This window comes from Dermacentor variabilis, unplaced genomic scaffold, assembly GCF_050947875.1.
Source record: "Dermacentor variabilis isolate Ectoservices unplaced genomic scaffold, ASM5094787v1 scaffold_22, whole genome shotgun sequence".
Taxonomy (NCBI): Eukaryota; Metazoa; Arthropoda; class Arachnida; order Ixodida; family Ixodidae; genus Dermacentor; species Dermacentor variabilis.
In genome coordinates, this window is record NW_027460390.1 from 369550 (window position 1) to 389402 (window position 19853).

General features: G+C 44.6%; 1 protein-coding gene across 5 annotated transcripts in view; it reads left to right on the top strand.

The window, feature by feature from the left end:
• LOC142568586 (histone acetyltransferase KAT5-like) overlaps window positions 1-19853 on the top strand; it is a 146920-nt gene that overhangs the window by 20789 nt on the left and 106278 nt on the right. For 4 of the 5 annotated variants that reach the window (XM_075678462.1, XM_075678463.1, XM_075678461.1 and 1 more), the window contains exons 3-4: window positions 12712-12744; window positions 14589-14621. In XM_075678462.1, the coding sequence (XP_075534577.1) occupies window positions 12712-12744; window positions 14589-14621 (66 nt within the window). The remainder of the gene's footprint in view (window positions 1-12711; window positions 12745-14588; window positions 14622-19853) is intronic. The other variant, XM_075678465.1, reaches the window with a different exon arrangement.

A 19853-nucleotide genomic window follows, 5' to 3' on the forward strand; every position in this document is an offset into this window, starting at 1 on the left:
AATGGCTTTAGATATATTGAACCAAATGTTTAATTATTTATTGTTTCCAAAAATAAAGGAAGAAAGACTAATGGGGAGTGGGAACTTCGGAACAAAATTCTAACTCTTGGTATATGCTTTCAAACAAGCACTACTTTTATAAGTGGAAGAGAATGGAAGGAAACATGTTGGCATGTGCAAAAGGTACCTCTTGTGAGATGGTGCTGGTGAAACGTATATATTGTTACACACGAGGTGTTTAATGCAGAACCAGATGAATCTGGTTGATAGGCGCGGTTGTTGAAGAGCGGTCTTGCGGCAGCTTGGCTAGCGTCGTTCTCCTCTTTCTTTCATATGGTTGCCTGCGCGGCAGGCGAGGTTCATGACAGCTTGTGACATTTCCTCGCTGGCAGACGAAGCGCGCCGGGCGAGTCAGTCATCTCGTGGGTTGTAACACCTCAGGCGCGCCACGTGTGTCACTTCAGCCTTGGCCGAGCGTCGTCCACTGCTCGTGAGACGCGCAATGCGGTAGTTCACTTCGCTGAGGCGCTCCAGAATAACGTAAGGGCCGACGTAGTGGGCAAGAAACTTCTGGCACAAGCTACGCTTCCGCAACGGCGTCCAGAGCCATACAAGGTCACCAGGATCGAAGTAAACATGGCGGTGGCGCCCGTCATAGCGTATCTTGGACCGGTCCTGCGATGCTAGGGTGCGTAGCCTAGCGAGGCGTCGCGCTTCTTCTGCTCGACATAGGATCTCATCAATTGATTCGTTGTCATGAGCGAAGTAGGGAAATATGGTGTCGAGGGTGTAGCGCGGCGGACGAGCCTACAGAAGGAAAAATGGTGAGTAACCAGTGGTCTCATGTCTCGCATTATTGAAGGCATAGGTAATGAAAGGCAAGATACTGTCCCAATTCTTGTGTGCTGAATCGACCTACATGGACAGTGTGTTGGCAAGCGTTCTGTTTGTGCGCTCGACCAGATCATTAGTTTGTGGATGGTAGGGCGTAGAATGGCGGAAGTTACATGAACACAGACGAAGGGTTTCTTCAACCACGTCCGCAGTAAACTGTCGCCCACGATCGCTGATTACTATGCGAGGAGGTCCATGTATGTTACCAGCAAGAAGATAGAAACTTCTGTAGCTGTGGCCGATGGCAATGCGGCGGTCTCACAATAGCGGGTAAGGTGATCTACGCAAACAATAACCCAACGATTACCCTTGGAGGATCGCGGGAAAGGGCCCAGAAGATCTATACCAACTTGCTCAAAGGGGACGCTAGAAGGGGGAACTGGTTGAAGCAGGCCATGTGGTGCTTGTGGCAGGCCCTTTTAGCACTGGCATTGAGAGCAGCTGGCGACGTACCGTTTGATATCTTTCCGCATCTTAGGCCAGTAAATACGTTCTTGAGCCTGGTAGAGTGTACGTGTGGAACCAAGATCACCGGAAGTTGGGTCATCGTGCATGGCGTGTAATACTTGGTGGCGAAGGTTCTTGGGGACAACTAAAAGGTAGCATGCACCGGTGGTTGAGTAGCACTTCTTATACTGCGCGCCACCATCACGTAGGCGAAAGCGACTGCCTGCAGGTGACTCCTGTGCTGCCGCGAAGAGCGGTTGTAAGCTCTCATCCTTGTGCTGCTCTGATATGACGGTACCCATATCTGGAAATTCCGGGGACACAAAAGCGATGTATTGGTCAAAATTGTCCGCATCACATTCAGTTGTTTGAAGTGGCATCCGAGAGAGACAATCAGCGTCAGCATGTTGCCGGCCACTTTTGTAGCAAATAACGAAATCATATTCCTGTAGACGGAGGGCCCAGCGCACTAGTCATCCTGAGGGATCCCGCAGATTCACAAGCCAGCATAGCGAATGATGATCTGTTATCACAGTGAAGGGGCGCCCATAGAGATACAAACGACCCTGTTGCACGGCAAAGATGACCGCCAGACACTCTTGTTCGGTGACTGTGTAGTTGCGCTCGGAGCGGCTCAAGGACCGGCTAGCGTAAGAGATCACGTGCTCACTGTCGCCAACGCGCTGAACTAGCACAGTACCGATGCCTACGCCGCTGGCATCGGTGTGAATTTCAGTTGGTGATGAAGGATCAAAGTGGCGAAGAATTGGTTGGGATGTCAACAGGAACTTGAGCTGGCGAAACGATGAGTCGCAATCTGTAGTTCACTCAAAGGGAACGCCTTTTTGGAGAAGGCGTGTAAGGGGATGAGCCATGTCAGCAAACCGGGGTATGAATCGGCGAAAATAGGAGCACAAGCCCAAGAAACTTCTTAACTGCTTGACAGAGTTGGGTACTCTAAATGCTTCTACGGCCGCAGTCTTTTGTGGATCTGGTCGGATGCCTTCTTTAGCGACCAGATGGCCTAGCACAAGAGTTTGTCGATCCCCAAAACGGCATTTTTTTAACATTGAGCACGAGACCCACTTTCTCCAAGCAGTTCAAGACCAAATCCAAATGTTTGTTGTGCTCGCTAAACGTTCGCCCGAAGATCACAACGTCATCTAAGTAGCTAAGCAAACTTCCCATTTTAAGCCGCGTAATATCGTATCCATGAACCTTTCGAACGTTGCGGGCGCGTTGCACAACCCGAAAGGCATCACGTTAAACTCGAATAGTCCGTCAGGTATTACAAATGCTGTCTTTTCTCTGTCGTCCTTGTGTATAGGAATTTGCCAGTAACCTGACTGTAAATCGATTGAGGAAAAGTAAGATGCCGCAAAGAGACAGTCGATGGCGTCGTCAATTCGTGGGAGCAGATATACATCTTTCTTCGTAATGGCGTTTAGGCGATGGTAATCAACACAGAACCGCCACGTGCCGTCTTTCTTCTTCACCAATATCACGGGGGCTGCCCAAGGACTAGATGATTCTCAAATGAGGCCTTTGCATAGCATTTCTTGGACCTGATCGCTGATTATCTTGCGTTCTGACGGGGATACACGGTAGGGTTTTTGTCGGATTGGCTGGGCGGCTCCTGTGTTGATGCGGTGACGAGTTCTGGATGCAGGAATTGATGGCAGGCCATCGTGCTGCGCAAAGTCGAATACCTAGGTATGTTTCGTAAGCAGGGCCATCAAAACTCGACGCTCGTGATCGCTGAGTGACTTATCAATCATGGAAAGTATCTTCGAGCTCCCGGGGCTCGAGACACTGGTTGCTCCTCCATCAGGGAGCTCTGTAAGTACTGCCACTGATACAGGCGAGTCTTCCTGAAACGTGGCAATCTTTAGGCCTTGAGGTAGCACTGCCGCTTCAGTGGAACAGTTTAGCGCCCACAGCCCCGCGCATCCATTGGTCACTGAGACCACGCAGTGCAGAACTAACACGTTTTCCTTGAGGCAGTTTCGATGTACAGGTTCCACTGCAGCATCGAACGAGATAGGAGTCGGAGATGAACAGGCGACGGCAACACGCATCGTGGATATGGCGGGCACAACTGTATCCTCAGACACGCACAACACACTCTCCGGGCAAGCTTCACTTTCAAAGAGCACAGGTGAAACACTGGTGTCGACACTGAGTTCTCCCGTCCGGCAGTCAACATTCGCACCATACAATTGCAAAAAGTCAATCCCCAGAATCACGTCATGCGAGGAGCGAGGAAGAACAGTAAACTCTGCATTAAAAACTTTCCCACCCAAAGACACATCCACGTTACACACACCAACCGGGTATAATGATTCACCACTGACTCCACGGAAACTTGTGCACTGGTCCCAACGAAACATAACCTTGCGTCCCAGAAGGCCTTTAAACCCCACACTCATGACCGAGACAGTTGCTCCCGTGTTGACTAAAGCCATTGTAGAGACCCCATCAATCAGTACATGAACCTTATTCTTTAGCATGAAAATAGTTGGAGACAGTTGAGTCGGCAGCGCACATTTTCCAGCGACCTCACCTCCATTGGCCGCGCTGGATAGTTTCCCGGCGGGGGCGACACGAAACGGCGCCGAGGCGATGGTGATCGGGAGGCTCGGAAGGCTGGTGGTGGCGTCAGAGTACGGTCGGAGGCAGGGGAGTCGTAGCGGTTCCGGGTTCTTTCTTCTCCAAAGTAGGTTTCCTGGGCGGTGCATCGGTGCTCTCGAAAGTGGCTTCCTGAAGTGGAGTCTCCTGGCCACTGAGTGCACAGTGTATGACTGCTAGACCGCATAGTCAGCGCTGACGATCTGTAGTTCGATGCTCGGCGTCGGCTACAGTACCTAGCTATATGGCCAGGCATGCCGCAGCAGTAACACACTGGCGAAGGGCAAACTTCAGAATGCGGATTGAAGTATTCTGCCGAAGACATCGGTTGAGGGTAACGAGGCTCTTGCCCTTGAAAGTCGTAGGTAGCGGCGAGTCTTCGTGGACGAAAGTTGCCTGGGCGTGGATCAAAGCGTTGAGGGGGCGAATCATTGCGTGGTGGTTCGGTCATAATGTAATGCGGTTCGTCTCTGCAGCCGTTAAAATCCATGACGTTCACCGAGTGGTTCCAAGTAGCCGAAGGGGGTTCCCAAAGAGTGTCTCGGAAAACGGAGGAGCTGCAACGTGGTGCCGCATAACGTGCCTGTTTGTCATGTTACTGGAGGTCCTCGCGGACTATCTGGCGGATGAAAGGTCTGGGAGCGGAGGACTCGTGTCAACACTTGCTATGGTCGTTACATTGGCCAGCCATCCAAACTTTGGTGTAATTCGGCGAGTCTTCAGCGCCTCGAATGTACGGCAGTGCCGTATCAGTTCTGATACAGTGTGCAAGTTCTCTTTACCAATGAGGAAGTTGTACACGTCTTCCGCTATTCCTTTTACCACGTGCCCCACTTTATCTTCCTCTGTCATTTGAGAGTTGACGGTTCGGCATAGCTTCAAAATTTCTTCGATATAGGTAGAGCAAGTCTCGCAGGGTACCTGAGCTCTCTGGGCTAATGTGAGTTCCGCACGTTTTCTCTTTGCGTCTGAGTCACCGAAACACTTTTTGATCTCCTCAACGAAGCGTGTCCATGTAGTTAGCATGTCCACGTGGTTGTCATACCATACCAACGCCGTGCCGGCCAAGAAGAAAACAACGTTCCTAAGCTGACTGGCAGCGTTCCAGTTATTGTATTAGCTTACCCTATCGTAATGGGTTAGCCACTCATCCACATCTTCCTCTGCCTTCGCCGAGAACGTGCGTGGCTCTCGGTAGTGCTGGATAGGGACTGGGCTGCTGGTGAGGGTATTTTGCTCTGTGGCCATGATTGAGCGCGACGGCGAAAGTCCGGCGAGGCGATGGCTTCGGCGTAGCTCTTGTGCTGGTGGCTCCGTTGTAGGTCGTGGGAGTTACCCCGCACAGCTCCACCAAACGTTACACACAAGGTGTTTAATGCAGAACCAGATGAATCTGGTGGATAGACGCGGTTGTTGAAGAGCGGTCTCACGGCAGCTTGGCTAACGTCGTTCTGCTCTTTCATCTGGTTGTCTGCGCGGTGTTAAGAACGGCCAGCTGCAGTGCAAGTTTGCCAGCCAGTTACGCCAGCAGTGGCAACCTCATTTTGGAATGCCGCCGCCAACCTCTAGCCACGGCGTGGCTAAGTCGACTTTGTGTCAGTATCAATACGCGCATCCTCCACTCTCCGTCGCTTCAGCTAGGATGCATTGTGACTGAAGGAGTTAGACGAAGCAGACTTTGTGCGCAACGCGACAACGTGGACCTGATCTCCTATAGGCGGGGGAGCTGCCGCGGGAACGCCGACGGAGGCTCCTTCCCATGCACCGACCAAGACGCAAGACAGCGCGCTACCCGGAACGGCTCCGAGTTCTACGAAATTCGTGTGGTGTCGGTTTCAGACCATGAACACGTGTGTGTGTGCATGTGTGTGTGTAAACCGTCCTGCGGAGAGGCGGCTAGTTTGCGATGACTAAACGAACGTTCACGTCATCTTGTATCGCGGGAGGACCGAGTGTTTAAAAACTGCTGTTGTGCGGATGCTCGACACACTTTTCTTATGCAGTCATGTTGGACTGAGACACTCTCTCAAGCAGTCGTGTTAGACTGACGTACTTTCTCTCGCAGTCATGCTAGACTGATGAACTGCATGTAAATACTGTAAATAAACCCATATTTCTTGTTCTCGATGAGAAGCAGTCCTTCCCTTCATCAACGTCCTCAGCGTGGATAAGTTGGACGACGGCATGGGCCAGCTACCTTCCAATTCATGCCGGACTCCAATCTTGACAACGGGTTACGAGCGATGGGATTGAGCCCCCAATCCTGACAGCGGCAGGCGTGGTTCATGACCGCCTGTGACAATATGCTACTAGTGAGTGTACTTAGAGACTCGGAGAGAGAGAAAAGTTGGTCGTACTGTTATAGTTGTATATATATATATAGACACACACGCATATGAAAGTGCACTAAATTTGCTTTAGAGGGATCTGAAACTCCACATAGCCACATGTGACTGCTGGTGCTTCAAAATAAAAAAAACCTCAACTGAAATGAGGCACTTATGTTAGAGGCACAGTTTATTGCAATACTTCAAGCAATCAGTAAAAACTTCATGCTGACTTAGCAGCTGCTTTTTCTATGCAGCAGCAAAGCTTTCTACTAAAAGAATACTGCTTCACTAATAGGATAAGCTGCATAAAATATAAAGTATTTATTACTCATTCATCATTTAACTTGGAGTGTCCCTTCAGGAAGCCATTTTTTGCATTAATTTGTAGTTTATGAAGGTTCAGTCACAAGGCTTACATAACACTACATAACACTGTTCAACCATGAACAATCCTGAAAAACCGAAAGCAGAATTCTTTATTTACTAGTGAGAATTTTACGTTGTTTTTTTTTTCTCTGCAAATTGTTTGCCATGTTTTTCTGTGCATTGTCTACCTAAGGCAACACCTTAGGTTCATGTGCTTTTTCGAAGTTGTAAATTCTATGATCACTCATGTTTTCACGTGCACAGATGTAAGGTGACAGGCTGACTTCGTAGGCACCAATTTTTTATAGAAACCAAGATTTGTATGAGACGAGCCCAGCAATTATTCTATGATCAATATCCACCTTTTTATCTAGCCACGAGAAGACATCATGTCGACTGGAATAACTTGAAACAGGTGCTTTTCTCAAGATTTTTGGCATATGGGTGACATCTTAACACTAACTGGCTTTGGTTCCACAACTGTAACATGTGCCTAGAGTACTTCATAAAAGGGGTGTTAATTTCCGTAGTTATACGTGCGAAAATGTGAGAAACATTACCGGGGTAACAAGAAATAGTATGAGCGAAGCACTGACTCGCAATGTAGAGACATTCTGTGTAAAAGTGTGCTTTATGTCAGGCCTCTACATGTGTAGTGCAATATATTTTTCTATTATATTGCCTTCTGGTGGTGACAGTCCTCCAAACAGGTGCCAGGATTTCTACACAAACACACTGGTACTAACAGTCTTAGCGCTCGACCAGAGCATGAACTCATGGAAATATTTCTCTGCGACTTCCTTTGCTGCTTGCCATGTTCTTTGAATCTTATATAGTATCTCAAACCTTTGTGTACCATCATTTTCATATCGGGGAATAGAAAGGAGTCGTGGGAGGTGCAGAATGTGAACAGCTGTCTGTATAAGCGAAAAATTCATGCGAGGCGAGCGAGGAATTGGCCGGTGTATTGTCATGATGCAAGTTTGATGTGTTATCCTACATCATGAGATAACTGATTAAGACACTTAAGAAAATTTTTGTAAGCTTTCTATTATTGGGCCTTTCTGGCACAAGTTCCTTGTGTATAATTTCTCCTGTTTAAAAACAAAAAGCTAAATTATGGCCTTTGTACTGCTTTCGACCTGCCATTTGTTTTTTTCAGTCATGGAAAATTTGGTGACATGCTGAGACAGCAGATGTTCTAATTTAGTTAAAGCTCCATGTGTATCTCCAGCTGTAATCTTTGAAATGGAGTATCACTAATTCCCACAACATTGTTCCAGTTTTGTGCAGACATGTGCTCAGTGCTGCTTTTCATTCATGAGTCAAGACATAAATTGCTCTCATGTGGAACTGTGTCAGTTCAATTAAAATTTGGTGGTGAATCATATTTGGCAGAAAATTCAAAAGCTTCGCAAAGATCAATTGTGGTTGAGTGACTACTTGGACATTTTTTTTTTTCTTTTTGCTTGTGCCACTAGTCCCACTTGAAGGGCATCGAGAGCTTTCATTGTGATATACAGACGTTCTGCCATTGCTGAGGCTCTCCAACCAGTTCTGGGTTTGACTGTGACCTATACCTTTGCCAAATGTCTGTTGTAGCAGTGGTTGATTTCCATTGTCATCTTTCCTAGTTTAAAACAAAAATGCAGAAATATTTTTTGTCCCTTGAAGTCGGCCTTCACTCTGATACAGCTACCTTACGCCTTAAAAAAGAATCCCTTCTGTGATAACCTACTCTCGCCCTTACCCACAGTACCTGCTGGAAGACAATTAAAATCACTTAAGCCAGAGGTGTCATCTAGTGGCGTAGCAAGCATACCACTTTATATAGTGGCAAGACAGCTTTGTGTTGGGATCTTTGGTTTGTCATTCACTAATTAAGTACAATAGGACTGCTGAGAACCTGACTTGAAAGGGCTTGCAGGCTCACTGTAACCCATATTTGTTGAAATGAGTCTTCTCATCTGAAATCAACCCTGTAGTACCTTTTGAGTGCTGCAGTTGAGACTAGGGGTGTGCGAACACTCGAATGAACTGAACATTCTGTAATTCTATTTGCAAATCGAATACCTACTATTCGAATTTTTGAATATTCAGTGTAGAGACCCACATAGTGGCGCATGTTGCATATGTTGCAAAGCCCCTTGTGCTCGATGCCACGCTGGCGAGCGCCTCACTTCGTTGTTAGTGCGCCGCGGACGTGCCGCCACGGCTGATGCGGTCGCAAACTTTTGTCCCTGCGAGCACTCCTGCCCTACTGCATGTGCTCCCGGGCATTGTCCTGATGCAGGGATCACACACAGCACCTGGACTCCGGGTTGGCCGGGGCCGCCTCTTTCGGTACAAGGTTTGTCCGGGTCGACAGGAATGATCGAAACGATAACATGACTCTGACAGACCGGCAGCAAAAGCAGTGCAATTCAGAAAGTGAAAAAGCATGTGCAAAGATGGGGCAATCGCTGGAAGGCACAAATATCATGTTGGACATGCAGAGACGAACTGAACGTCGCTTCAAGAGCTGTCAATGCAACCTGTAAACGTGACATGTGTTCATGTCTGCCTCTGCACATGTGGCACCATGCTTGTTAATTTAGTTAGTAAGCGCAATCTTTACTTTATACGGCTAATAAAACTGCTAACCTTACTGCGTAGAGCTGTTTATTAATTTGGTATCACCTGGCGTTGCTTAGCGACTATGGTTTTGAGCTGCTAAGCACAAGGTCGCGGGATCGAGTCGCGGCCACGGCAGCCGCACTTCGGTGGGGGCGAAATGCGAAAATGGCCGTGTACTTAGACTGAGGTGCCCGTTGAACATTATTTGGTCCAACTTATTCCGGAGGCCCCCACTATGATGTGCCTCATAAAGAGATTGTGGTTCTGGCAAGTAAAACTCCATAATTTCTTTTTAATTTGCTATTGCAATCAGTGATTCCCCTTTCGGGCGAAACTGGGATTTTATTGAGATAGCGATTATAGGGACCCTCCAGGCGCATTTTCCTGTCGGCGTCGCCATGATGTTCCTTGTAAAGTCCAAGAGCGACAACACTGTCACCGCCTGCCCTACGCTGTACGTGCGAGTCAAAGTACGCGAGCCAAGCCGATCACAGCTCAATCTCTTGTGCGCAAGGGAGGAAAGTGGGGAGGAAGCACGCCATCTTCCATCGTGCATGAGACACCAGGGGGAGGGAATGGAGGGGGTGGCAGTGTTGTACTCCAGCAGCAACTGCATATTGGGCGGGCCGTGCGACATCTTGAAAGCAATCTGCATTGTGGGCAGCAGTCTAGGTGTGCTGACGGCTGTGTTCGCGCCGCTCAGTTTACGTTGAAGCGAGACAGCACGAAAGTTACTTCACTCACTTCTGCCGTGCTTCTTCACGCCAGCGTTTGACAGGGAGTGTCCGCGGTCATCGAGTGTGATGTGTTCATGTTTGCCTGTGTGTGTTGATACCAGGCCTGTTATTTTATTTTTTATTTTTTTATTTCTTCATACTGTCAACCCTCTGCTGAGGGTTCTTACAGGGAGGGTTTAAATACAGGCAGACCATATATACAGGTGCATCAAGCGGCAGCGGAATCACAAAAATACATGATTAACAATTTTTCAAATTTACAAACGTCACTGGCATCTGCCACAAAGCTTGGTATCATGTTCCAGAGTTCAATTTAGTTAATAAGCGATGGTTTACAACTTTATACAGACGATAAAACTAATAGCCTTACTTTGTATTGCCATCCACTAATTTGCTATCGCAATCGATGCTTTGCCTTTTGGGCGAAACTGTGACCTTTTACTGGCAACTTGCATTCTAAGACGATTTGTGGTCCATTACGACAGTCTGTTACGGCGGTCTCTTAATTATATCTTGAAGCAACGCGTCACAATACTGGTTTCGGATTTAAATGGTGGGCACCAAAGTGTCGTGGGACTGTAGTGCGCTGACTCGGATGCATGCATTTTCGCAGACGGCGTACAAAGGGGGGGGGGGGGGGGGGAGTGAGATGTCTCGTACGAATTCCGATTTCAGGATATTTGTTGGGTGGCAAATGATGCTGAACGTGACAATGACAATTGCTCTTTACCGTTGGAGCCAACCGCAGTCGACTCGCACAGTACAAACGATGGCAAAGTACGCATGGAGTGGGGATTGAGCCACGCTGTATGCAATTGTCGTGCAGATTGGCCTTATGATAAGCCTCCTGCCGTAAGGCTGGGAAAGCCCTTCTGTATTTTGAAGGAAAACTCTAGAACAAAACTTTCCATGCAATAAAAAGATTGCCATAAAACACAGGTCCACAAATAAACTGAGAACCTCGTTGATATTCAGTACAGAATAACGTCACTATCCTTTAGCTGCAGAGGAAAAATGGCTAGGGGTGTGCAAATATAGAAATTTTCGAATACGAATCAAATACGAGTGCCTAAATTTGAATATCGAATAATTATATGCACATGCATTTATTAGCGAATTGGGTTAATTTGTTATTTTGGAACATTGCAATTACATTGTCACTGTTAAAAAACTAGACTATTCAGCCATGATACTAAAGCATTGTGTATCTGGCTAATGTTAACTTGGAAACTTATTAATTTCCGCTAGCTGTGCTCGCCAAACTGTGCCTTATTATACCACATCAAACGCCTGTAATGTCGGAGGCATTGGACCTTGTGCCAGTCATCACTCATTGCACTTGCTGTCAGGCAGTAAGCTCTGAATTGGGGGTGGCAGTGCAAAAAAAAAGAAAATTTTAATTAAAAAAAAATGAAAGAAAAGAAAAAAATGCACCCTCGCTGTCCGCAAACCCTGCCCCTTGCTACTGAGAGGCTGGCTTTCCAGCAAAGTTTAGACGTTCAGTGCTAAGTGTGCGTTACAAGCGAAATTTCGCTAGCAGCACGAAATCATAGCAAAATTCAACACAATAGCACCTCAATATTCTTATATTAGATAGAAACAAATGCTAAGAACCGTGTCTGGTCCCACACAGCCAGCAGTATATTCGATGGGATTCGAATATTCATATCCAATCGAATATGAATAATAAATATAGGATATTTGATAATATTCAAACTTTTCGAACATTTGCACACACCTAAAAATAGCTCTTGATTCTATTGATAAAATATATTTTCGACCTTCACATACTAGAACTCAGCTGTGATCAGTACTGGCATGCAAATTAGAAGTTCCCTTTAATAACAGTAGACTGTGCAGCATGTATATCTTTGATTTCTAGGTAACTAAGTGACTGATAGCTTCCCACCTTCTAGCAAGCATTAAACTGTGTGATAAGTTTTCTTATATTCGATCCGATATTCGGCTTTCTTTTTCTGGATTCGATTCTTTATTCTACTACTACTACTAATCTACTATTCAGTATTCGCACTCCCCTGGAGAGTACCTATTATAAAGGCATCTGGCAGTAAATCTGCCTCACCTGCTTTGTTGTAGTAAGTGCCGTGCAGAGAATGTGAATATATAAAAGGGTCAACTCCTGTTTTGATGTTCTTGCAGCAAAGTCTTCACATACTAGTGTGTTCAGTGAGAGAATGTATGTCTGGACATATCATACTCGGCTCATAAGTTTATTAAGGTGTGTACCATGACAACTGCTGTGCTTCTGTGAAATACTCCGAGAGTGCAGAGTGAAACAAGGTTACTTGCTGCCACATAAGTTGGCGCATGAAGCATATGATTGCTATGGAAATGTCAACTAGGAATGTGTTTGCAGCATACTGAATGCTGGCAGGAGTGGGAGGAACCTCACTGTTAGTTAGGCTGGAGATGCGAGTTATGGGAAATGGCTTGCACTCCAAAGGAAGTGAATAGTCGAGTTGCTTTAACTGTGACCTTAGTGGCCAGTATGCCATTTCTCTAGCGTTTTGGGGACATTTTCTAGTTCATATAATGTGTTAGAGGGCTTTGCATTGTGATTTGCGTTTACATTCCTTCGATGTGATAATAGTTGCTTTAACTGTTCTTATGCGGTTCATTAAGTGCCTTAAAAAAAAGTTGGGCATAACATTGTGTCTTCATTCTCTTTGCAGACTCCACACTTTGCTGTTGTGGACGTACTCGGAGTAAGAATCTTTCTTTGAAATTTATTTTTTCTGTGTTTCTCCTTCACCGAGAAATCTGCTGCATGCAGTTTTGTGAACTAAATGTGTGTGTTAGGTTTTTGTTTTGGAATGTTTTCTCATTTTCTGCATTGTTTCATTATTTGTGGGGACATAGCCACATCCATCATTCATATTGTTCAAGCATTTTGCTTATGCAGAAATCAGTGAAACTTGTTAAGTTTCTGAAGCTGTGATTAAATACAGAGGATAGCTTTCTTTGTCTGTGTATTCCTCACAAATCAGCTAAAGCATAGATTTATACATTTACCAATATGATGCCGAGTTGTGTGCATGGACACAGTGTAAGGGCCCCACATTTCTTTTTACATCGCGAGTTTTCAAGCATGAAGGAGTATTGCTTCAGGAGTGTTCTCGCAGTGCGATTCTTGAAAGGTCTTTTGCAGTGACACATATGGTAGAAACCTGCCTTTTAAAGCATTCCACTTCTGTTTTCATTTACTACAACAGTATCTAGAAGCTTGAAACTGGGCTTGCTCTGTACAGTCCTGTCCATCTGTCCTTTTATTACTCTGACGAGGGCTGTGTTAGTCATTATCACCAAGTTGTTTATCAATTCATTGTCATGCCACCTTCCACTGAAGTCTATTAATTTCTTTCCTGGCACCCTTGAAACTGAGCTCCTTTACTGTGAGGGGAATGCTCCTCAACTGCACATAACTTTGCAGCACTTAGTATTTAATTACTCCAACTTTGTGTAGCTTTATCATCAACCTTCTCTGATGTTTTGTGAAAGTGATCAGTGTTCTGCAAGCCATATCAAGCAAGGAGGGAGTTGGTAATAGGCCACATGCACACCATTTGTGTCACATTCTTATGGTTATGCTAGCACTCACGATGCTTCTTATCCTTCCCATGGCAAATGGCAATCAAGGTGCTCTAAAGAATACTCTGGATCCTTGCTGTTGTATTGTTAGGAATAAAGAGGTAATTAATAAACTTAGCTATGATCCGTTGACAACCTTAGTATGCCTCCTTTTTTTGACAGTGCTGTGCAGTTTCCATCAAGCCGACCTTGAATCACGACTGCCATGACTGAATGCAAACGCCTGCATATCTGTACATGGCTGTAATGGGAAAGGGTTTCTTCGGTTGCCTTTGTTTGCTTGCTTTCTGTACCACTCTCCTTGCTGGCCAGGCCTCCCACTCATCATGAGGTAGCACCGATTGGTCTAAAAAGTAAAAGAATCCAGCCAATATGCTGTTGTGTGGCATTGTGAGCTTGCACAGGTAGGCTAAATGTGGTTGTTACTTGTAAAATGTCAGTGGAAAGTCAGAGGATTTGCAGGATCTGTCGTAGATTGCCTGCTGCTTGCTAATGAAAGAGTTAATAGACAAGCTAGTTGGTAATGGTGTATAATCAGAATTTCACAGAAGAAAGAACACGGGACTGACGGAATGCTTGTGCCATGTTCTTCCTTTGTCCTTGTTTGTGTTGCACTACCATTCATGTAAGCAAGTATTCATAGGTGCATGTCTAGCAACTGGGTGGCTATATTTACCATCTTGGAAAAGTATTGAAGGACCCCTTTACAGTTAGACTCTGTGTACACACACATTTCCACTCGTATTTTTAAAAACTCTTTTTGTGGTAGGAGGGAGAGCTTCCATCTTGTTACATGATGCATTTTATTTTTGCTGGGGGCTCATGTACTAATCATAATGGTGTTGTGCTTGTGACCTTTTAACTTATTTGACTGCATTTTTTCTAGCAGAGTTCCTCTTTCGTAGTTGGACTAGTTGAGGAAACTCATGGTGCCACGCATGTTTCCCATTTTTCTCTCCAGGATATGCTCTCTGCCGTGGTAAACATGGTCGAAGTAAGGACTTTGCTTGAAAAAGAATTTATCGCTTTCTTTTTGTCTTGAGTAATAGATGTACTGTATGCAGTAACACAAGCTATTTCATACAGTAAATCTGTTATGTGTGGTGTGTGACGTGTCTTTGTGTAGTGATGTGTGCAGTCTGTTACTTGCATGGTCATTTGCTTGGCATGCTTGTGTTTCTAAATGCGATGAAATGGGCAGTTGGCTGTTCAGAAAGAGTATAGCAGCACACATGTCCGCTATGCTCTAAGAAAAGGAAAAGGAAGCAAGAATCGCGGGAGGCAAGGGTCATGAGAAAAATGTACGTATATGAGCCTTCAGGGCTCCAATATGGTAGGAGGCAGGAATGTTGCAGACAAAGGTTGAAGCAAGATGTGAGTGCGTCTGCTTTTGGGAGGAGGAGGATGTAGCTTGCCCCATTCCTTTACATCATTTTAACTTATCACGGCTACTCCTAAACCCTTTTCTTTTGAACTCTTTTGCTTCGCTCTGCAAGTTCTAGTGTGTAACAAGAACTTCCGACAGGGCCTGGTGAGGGGCCCATTAAAGTGAATACTATTGTACTGAAGCCATAAGTTTAGAGTCATTGCATAGTAAAATGGGCAATATTATGCTTCATGCATACCTTTATATGGATGGTATTGCTTCTAACATCGATCACTGTTACAGTAAAATTATTTGCTGATGACTGCATGATGTACAATGTTGTTAATACTCCTCTTGCCAAACTATACTGAACAATAGTCTCTGTAAACTTGAGGACTGTTGCGAACAAAACGACATGGAAATGAATTCTAATAAAACAGTTGCTATGACAATAACCACAAAGAAAAAGCCACTGTCTCGTACATATTGCATTGCTAATACAAGTATTCGGCCAGTAACGTCTGGCAAATATCTAGGACTAACTATCGTGAGCAACTTAAAATGGGATAAGCTTTTGAAGAACGTTTGCACAACAGCATTTAATAAACTTTTTCTTCGCAGAAAATTGAAAGCCTTACCATCAAATGTTAAACTTGAGGCATACTGCACTATAGTTCGACCAGTCCTTGAGGATGCTTCGGCAGTGTGGGACCCACACTACGTTAAAGATATTGCATAAGTAGAACATATTCAGCACCTCGCTGCTAGATTTATTGTATCTGACTATCATCATCTGTTACCAATATGTTGCAGCGACTGAATATGGAGCCGCTCCATGTCCGCCAAAAGATTGCAAGACTAAAAATACTTTATCTATCAGAACAGAGTTGGTTTGCTGCGTGAAACTTATCTTTCCCGTGTGCAACACAGGTCTAGAATAAATCACTCGGATGTTATCCGCCCTTACTTTGCAAGGACGAAGATGCTTCAGAAATCTGGGGCCGTATTCTGAAACGTTCGCCTCCACGAAAGTTTCGCCCTGGCCACGCCTCCGCCAATGGCGCGTGCTGACTGGAGATTTTAGCAAAACCGGAAATTAAACAGCGCCATCTAGTAGTTCCGGCCTATGTCATTTTAACATCATGGTGCCAATGGGTGCTCTCGACATGTATTGAATAAATGAACGTATTTTGGCGTCTCTTGGCGTTCAGTTGGTGATGGAGTGTAGTAGAGATAAGATAGGTGGTAGTTTATAGTAGCCTTTTTGGTGGCATTTTACACATGTTGTTTCGCGGCGATGTTTGTTGATTCATATAAACTAAAACATTTCACACTTCCTTATTAAATTTATTTTGCCTAAAGAGGCCGTAAGCAAACGTAGTCAGTGTGCAGAACCCGTACTGCGGCCACTACACTCGCAAACAACAAACCCGAGCCACTCTGCACTCGCCAGGCGCGATCTCTCATGCGATGTGAAGTGTTCGAGAGTGCGCGTTGGTAATGCACGCTGACGTCATGGGTAAGCAGTCACTTGGCTTATTGATTGTGACTTTCGCGGCGGCGAAACTTTCGTGGAAGGCAAACGTTTCAGAATACGGCCCCTGTTTCCGCTCACAATTGGAGAGTGGAATTGTCTGCCAGCATCTGCTGTTGATTGTAGAAATGTAAATGCCTTCGTTAATTCTTTGTCATTGCACTTGATGCAAAAAAAAAAACTCCTGCTTGGGCAGCACTGCTGCCTGCAGTATACTTAAATAAATAAACTAATCATGTCTGTGTACAGCCGACAGGCAATGAAACCAATGAAAGCATAGGGGTAACTATCCAAGGTTGAAATTGAAATGTAGTAAATAATAAGGGAAATGAAAATGGGTGAACAGTTAACTTGTCGCCGGTGGGAGTGGGACCCACAAACTTGGGTTGAAGGTTGGTCTCCCTCTGGCAACAAGTGGTCTTTTTGTCCACTTTTATTTGCCCTTTTCATTATTAGTTTCTGCAACTCTATTTCAACCGCATCTAATTATACCCATATGTTTTCCTTAGCTTCATTGCCTGTTGGCTGTACATGGTTGTCATTAACGAAAATCAAGCACTTCAGTTTCCCTTCTCGTTCATCTGAAGCATAGCGTACTGTTCATTTATTGGCTGAGAAATATATAAGCTTTGTATAAAAGATCAAGCTGTGGGTAACTTCTTACAAACTGCTATGTGAATTCACACATTGTCAGCATTGAACTTGAAGTCAATAGATTTTATTTAGAGGGCTTGAAATTTTAGTAGTAACTTAGCTGTGTCAAGGGCGGCAAGGCTGTTTTATTGTTCTGTGGTGTAATTGTGATTGGGTGCACTGTCTGCATCCCTAGAATAATGTGTGTGGAGGGCCATTGGGAGTTATTGAGTTCAGTGTAATTTGTTAGTGAAGTAGGGGACTCTTTGGTCTAACAAGTTAAAAAGTTTGATGAAGTGGAAGCTTGGGCGAGTGGGTGATTCAATATCGACGTGTCTGCACAGCGCAAAACACGGTGATAGAAGATAAGACACAACACAGGCGCTGTTACTTCAACTAAGCTTTGTTTTGGAAACCGCCAGAACTATATACTTTTGACATGAGCAAGAAGTAGAAAAAACTTTTGCATGATGTCACAAATCTCATGAAACCCTTTCACATCACAGCCAAATTCTTTATTTCATTTTTGGTGAAGGCAATAGATGGCAGACTTATGCAAAGGTCACCCAGCCACTGTGTCTTGTCAGCCTTTATGATTTCATGGGTAAGCTGTTCACGGTGTTTAAGAGATTATGACACGTTGTTCAAATTCAGGCACACCAGGGCAGTCTCTGCAGTGATTGCCAAGATGACCTTGCATGGCTGTGTGAACATTGTAAAAATGCTCCTTCAATTGCTCATTTAAACACCTGCTCGTTTGGCCAACGTACTTCTATGCACAAGTCAGGAGAGTCATATAAACCACACCCCACGCGCGTGCTACAAGCCCCCCTCCTATGGTTAGTAGTGCAAATATTTTGTTGTGTGGCATGAGTACTTACACGCCTGCACAGCATTGATAACTTTTCCATTGCAGAAAAAACAACTTTAACATCTACTTTATTGCCCATCTTTTTTAAGCTGTGTGATATTTTGTGCAAGTAAGGGAGTACCGTGACTCGCTTGTTGTCTTTGGCAGCGCAGTCTGCTGGTGCCTTGCCTCCCAGCATGACTTTCTTTAATATCTTTTCTGCTGCCGAAGCTAACAAAAGCTCGGGGTACCCATCACATGTCAGGTGGGAGGCCTGCACAAGGAGATTGTGCATTGAAGAGGGGCAGCACGACTTATTTTAATTTATTAATTTATTTTCACATACTGCAGTTCCTGGTTGGGCTACAGCAGGAGGGGATAATACAATATAATACGAAAAAGAAATACAACAGGCAATAAAGAAAGAAAGTTAAGCGCAATGTTGAGGGAGCACAGACAAGAATTCATTTAATGGGAGAGAACGATTGGTTCCTGATAGCGAATTCCAAGTTTCAATTGTTTGCGAGAAAAAGCTATACCTAAAGTATTAGTGCGTGATGTCTTATACTAGAGGAGATTTTTACAAAGGTCATATATTCATTACTGAAGAGGAGACAAGATGAATGAATAATGCCGTGAAAAAATTTTAAAGAATAGATGTGTCGCTGTTCGGCGAGAGATGTCAGGTTGAGTGAGGGCATGACTGACGATTGTGAGAACTGGTGGTCATAATGTCGGTAGATAAATCTAATGGCTTTCCTTTGGACGGCCTCAACTCTGTATATTTCGTACTGCTTGTAGGGATTCCATACGATACTACCATACTCAAGTATATGGCGAACAATAGTTTTATATAACAGTAATTTAGTGTCGTGCAGAGAATTAGAGAGCATACGATGTAAATAACCGAGTTTTTGTAGAGCTTTATACGTAATGGAATCAATGTGCTTTGACCAGGACAGGTTAGTGGTGAACGTGAGACCAAGACATTTATATTCAGAAACGCGTTGAATTAAATTATAATTAAATTCTTAGCGGAAAAAGAACGGGCTAGCTTTATTAGAGAAGGACATACCGACAGTCTTACGGAAGTTCATATTCATTTGCCATGTTTCACACCATTTGGAAAATCTGACGAATGATTCAGTAAGGCGAACGTGATCAAAGGGAGATGAAATGATGTCATATAATACGCAGTTGTCTGCATACATTCAGATTTTAGGTGATATCTTGTATGGTAAATCATTAATATATAGTAAGAAAAGAAGAGGACCGAGGACCAATCCTTGAGGGGCGCCTGATGACACATCCACCACCAAGGAATTGATAGAGTTAAAGCTTACGAATTGAGAGCGGTGAGACAGAAAACTCTCCATCCAGTTCACTAATTGAGGGTTGTTAAGAATGGCATTTAGTTTGGACAGTAGTTTTGAGTGAAGTACGGTATCGAAAGCTTTGGAAGAGTCTATGAATATAGCGTCAACTTGAAATCCCTTATCCAGGTTAGAAGCTATGTCATGCGGGAACTCGACAAGTTGCGTTATGGTGCTGAATCCGTGTCTGAATCAATGCTGTACATTAGAGAGAATGTTATTTGATTCAAGAAATTCCATAATGTGTTTGTATATTATATGCTCTAGTATTTTGCACGAATATGGTGTTAAAGATTTGGCTGGTAGTTAGAAAGATGCTGCTTACTACCTGACTTATGTAACGGAAGCACCTTAGCCATCTTTTATGATGAAGGTACTATGCCGGAAGTTAGTGATTCATTGAAAATAAGAGTAAGGTATCACGAAGTCTATAAGGCATATTGAACGAGAAACAAATTCAGGATTCCATC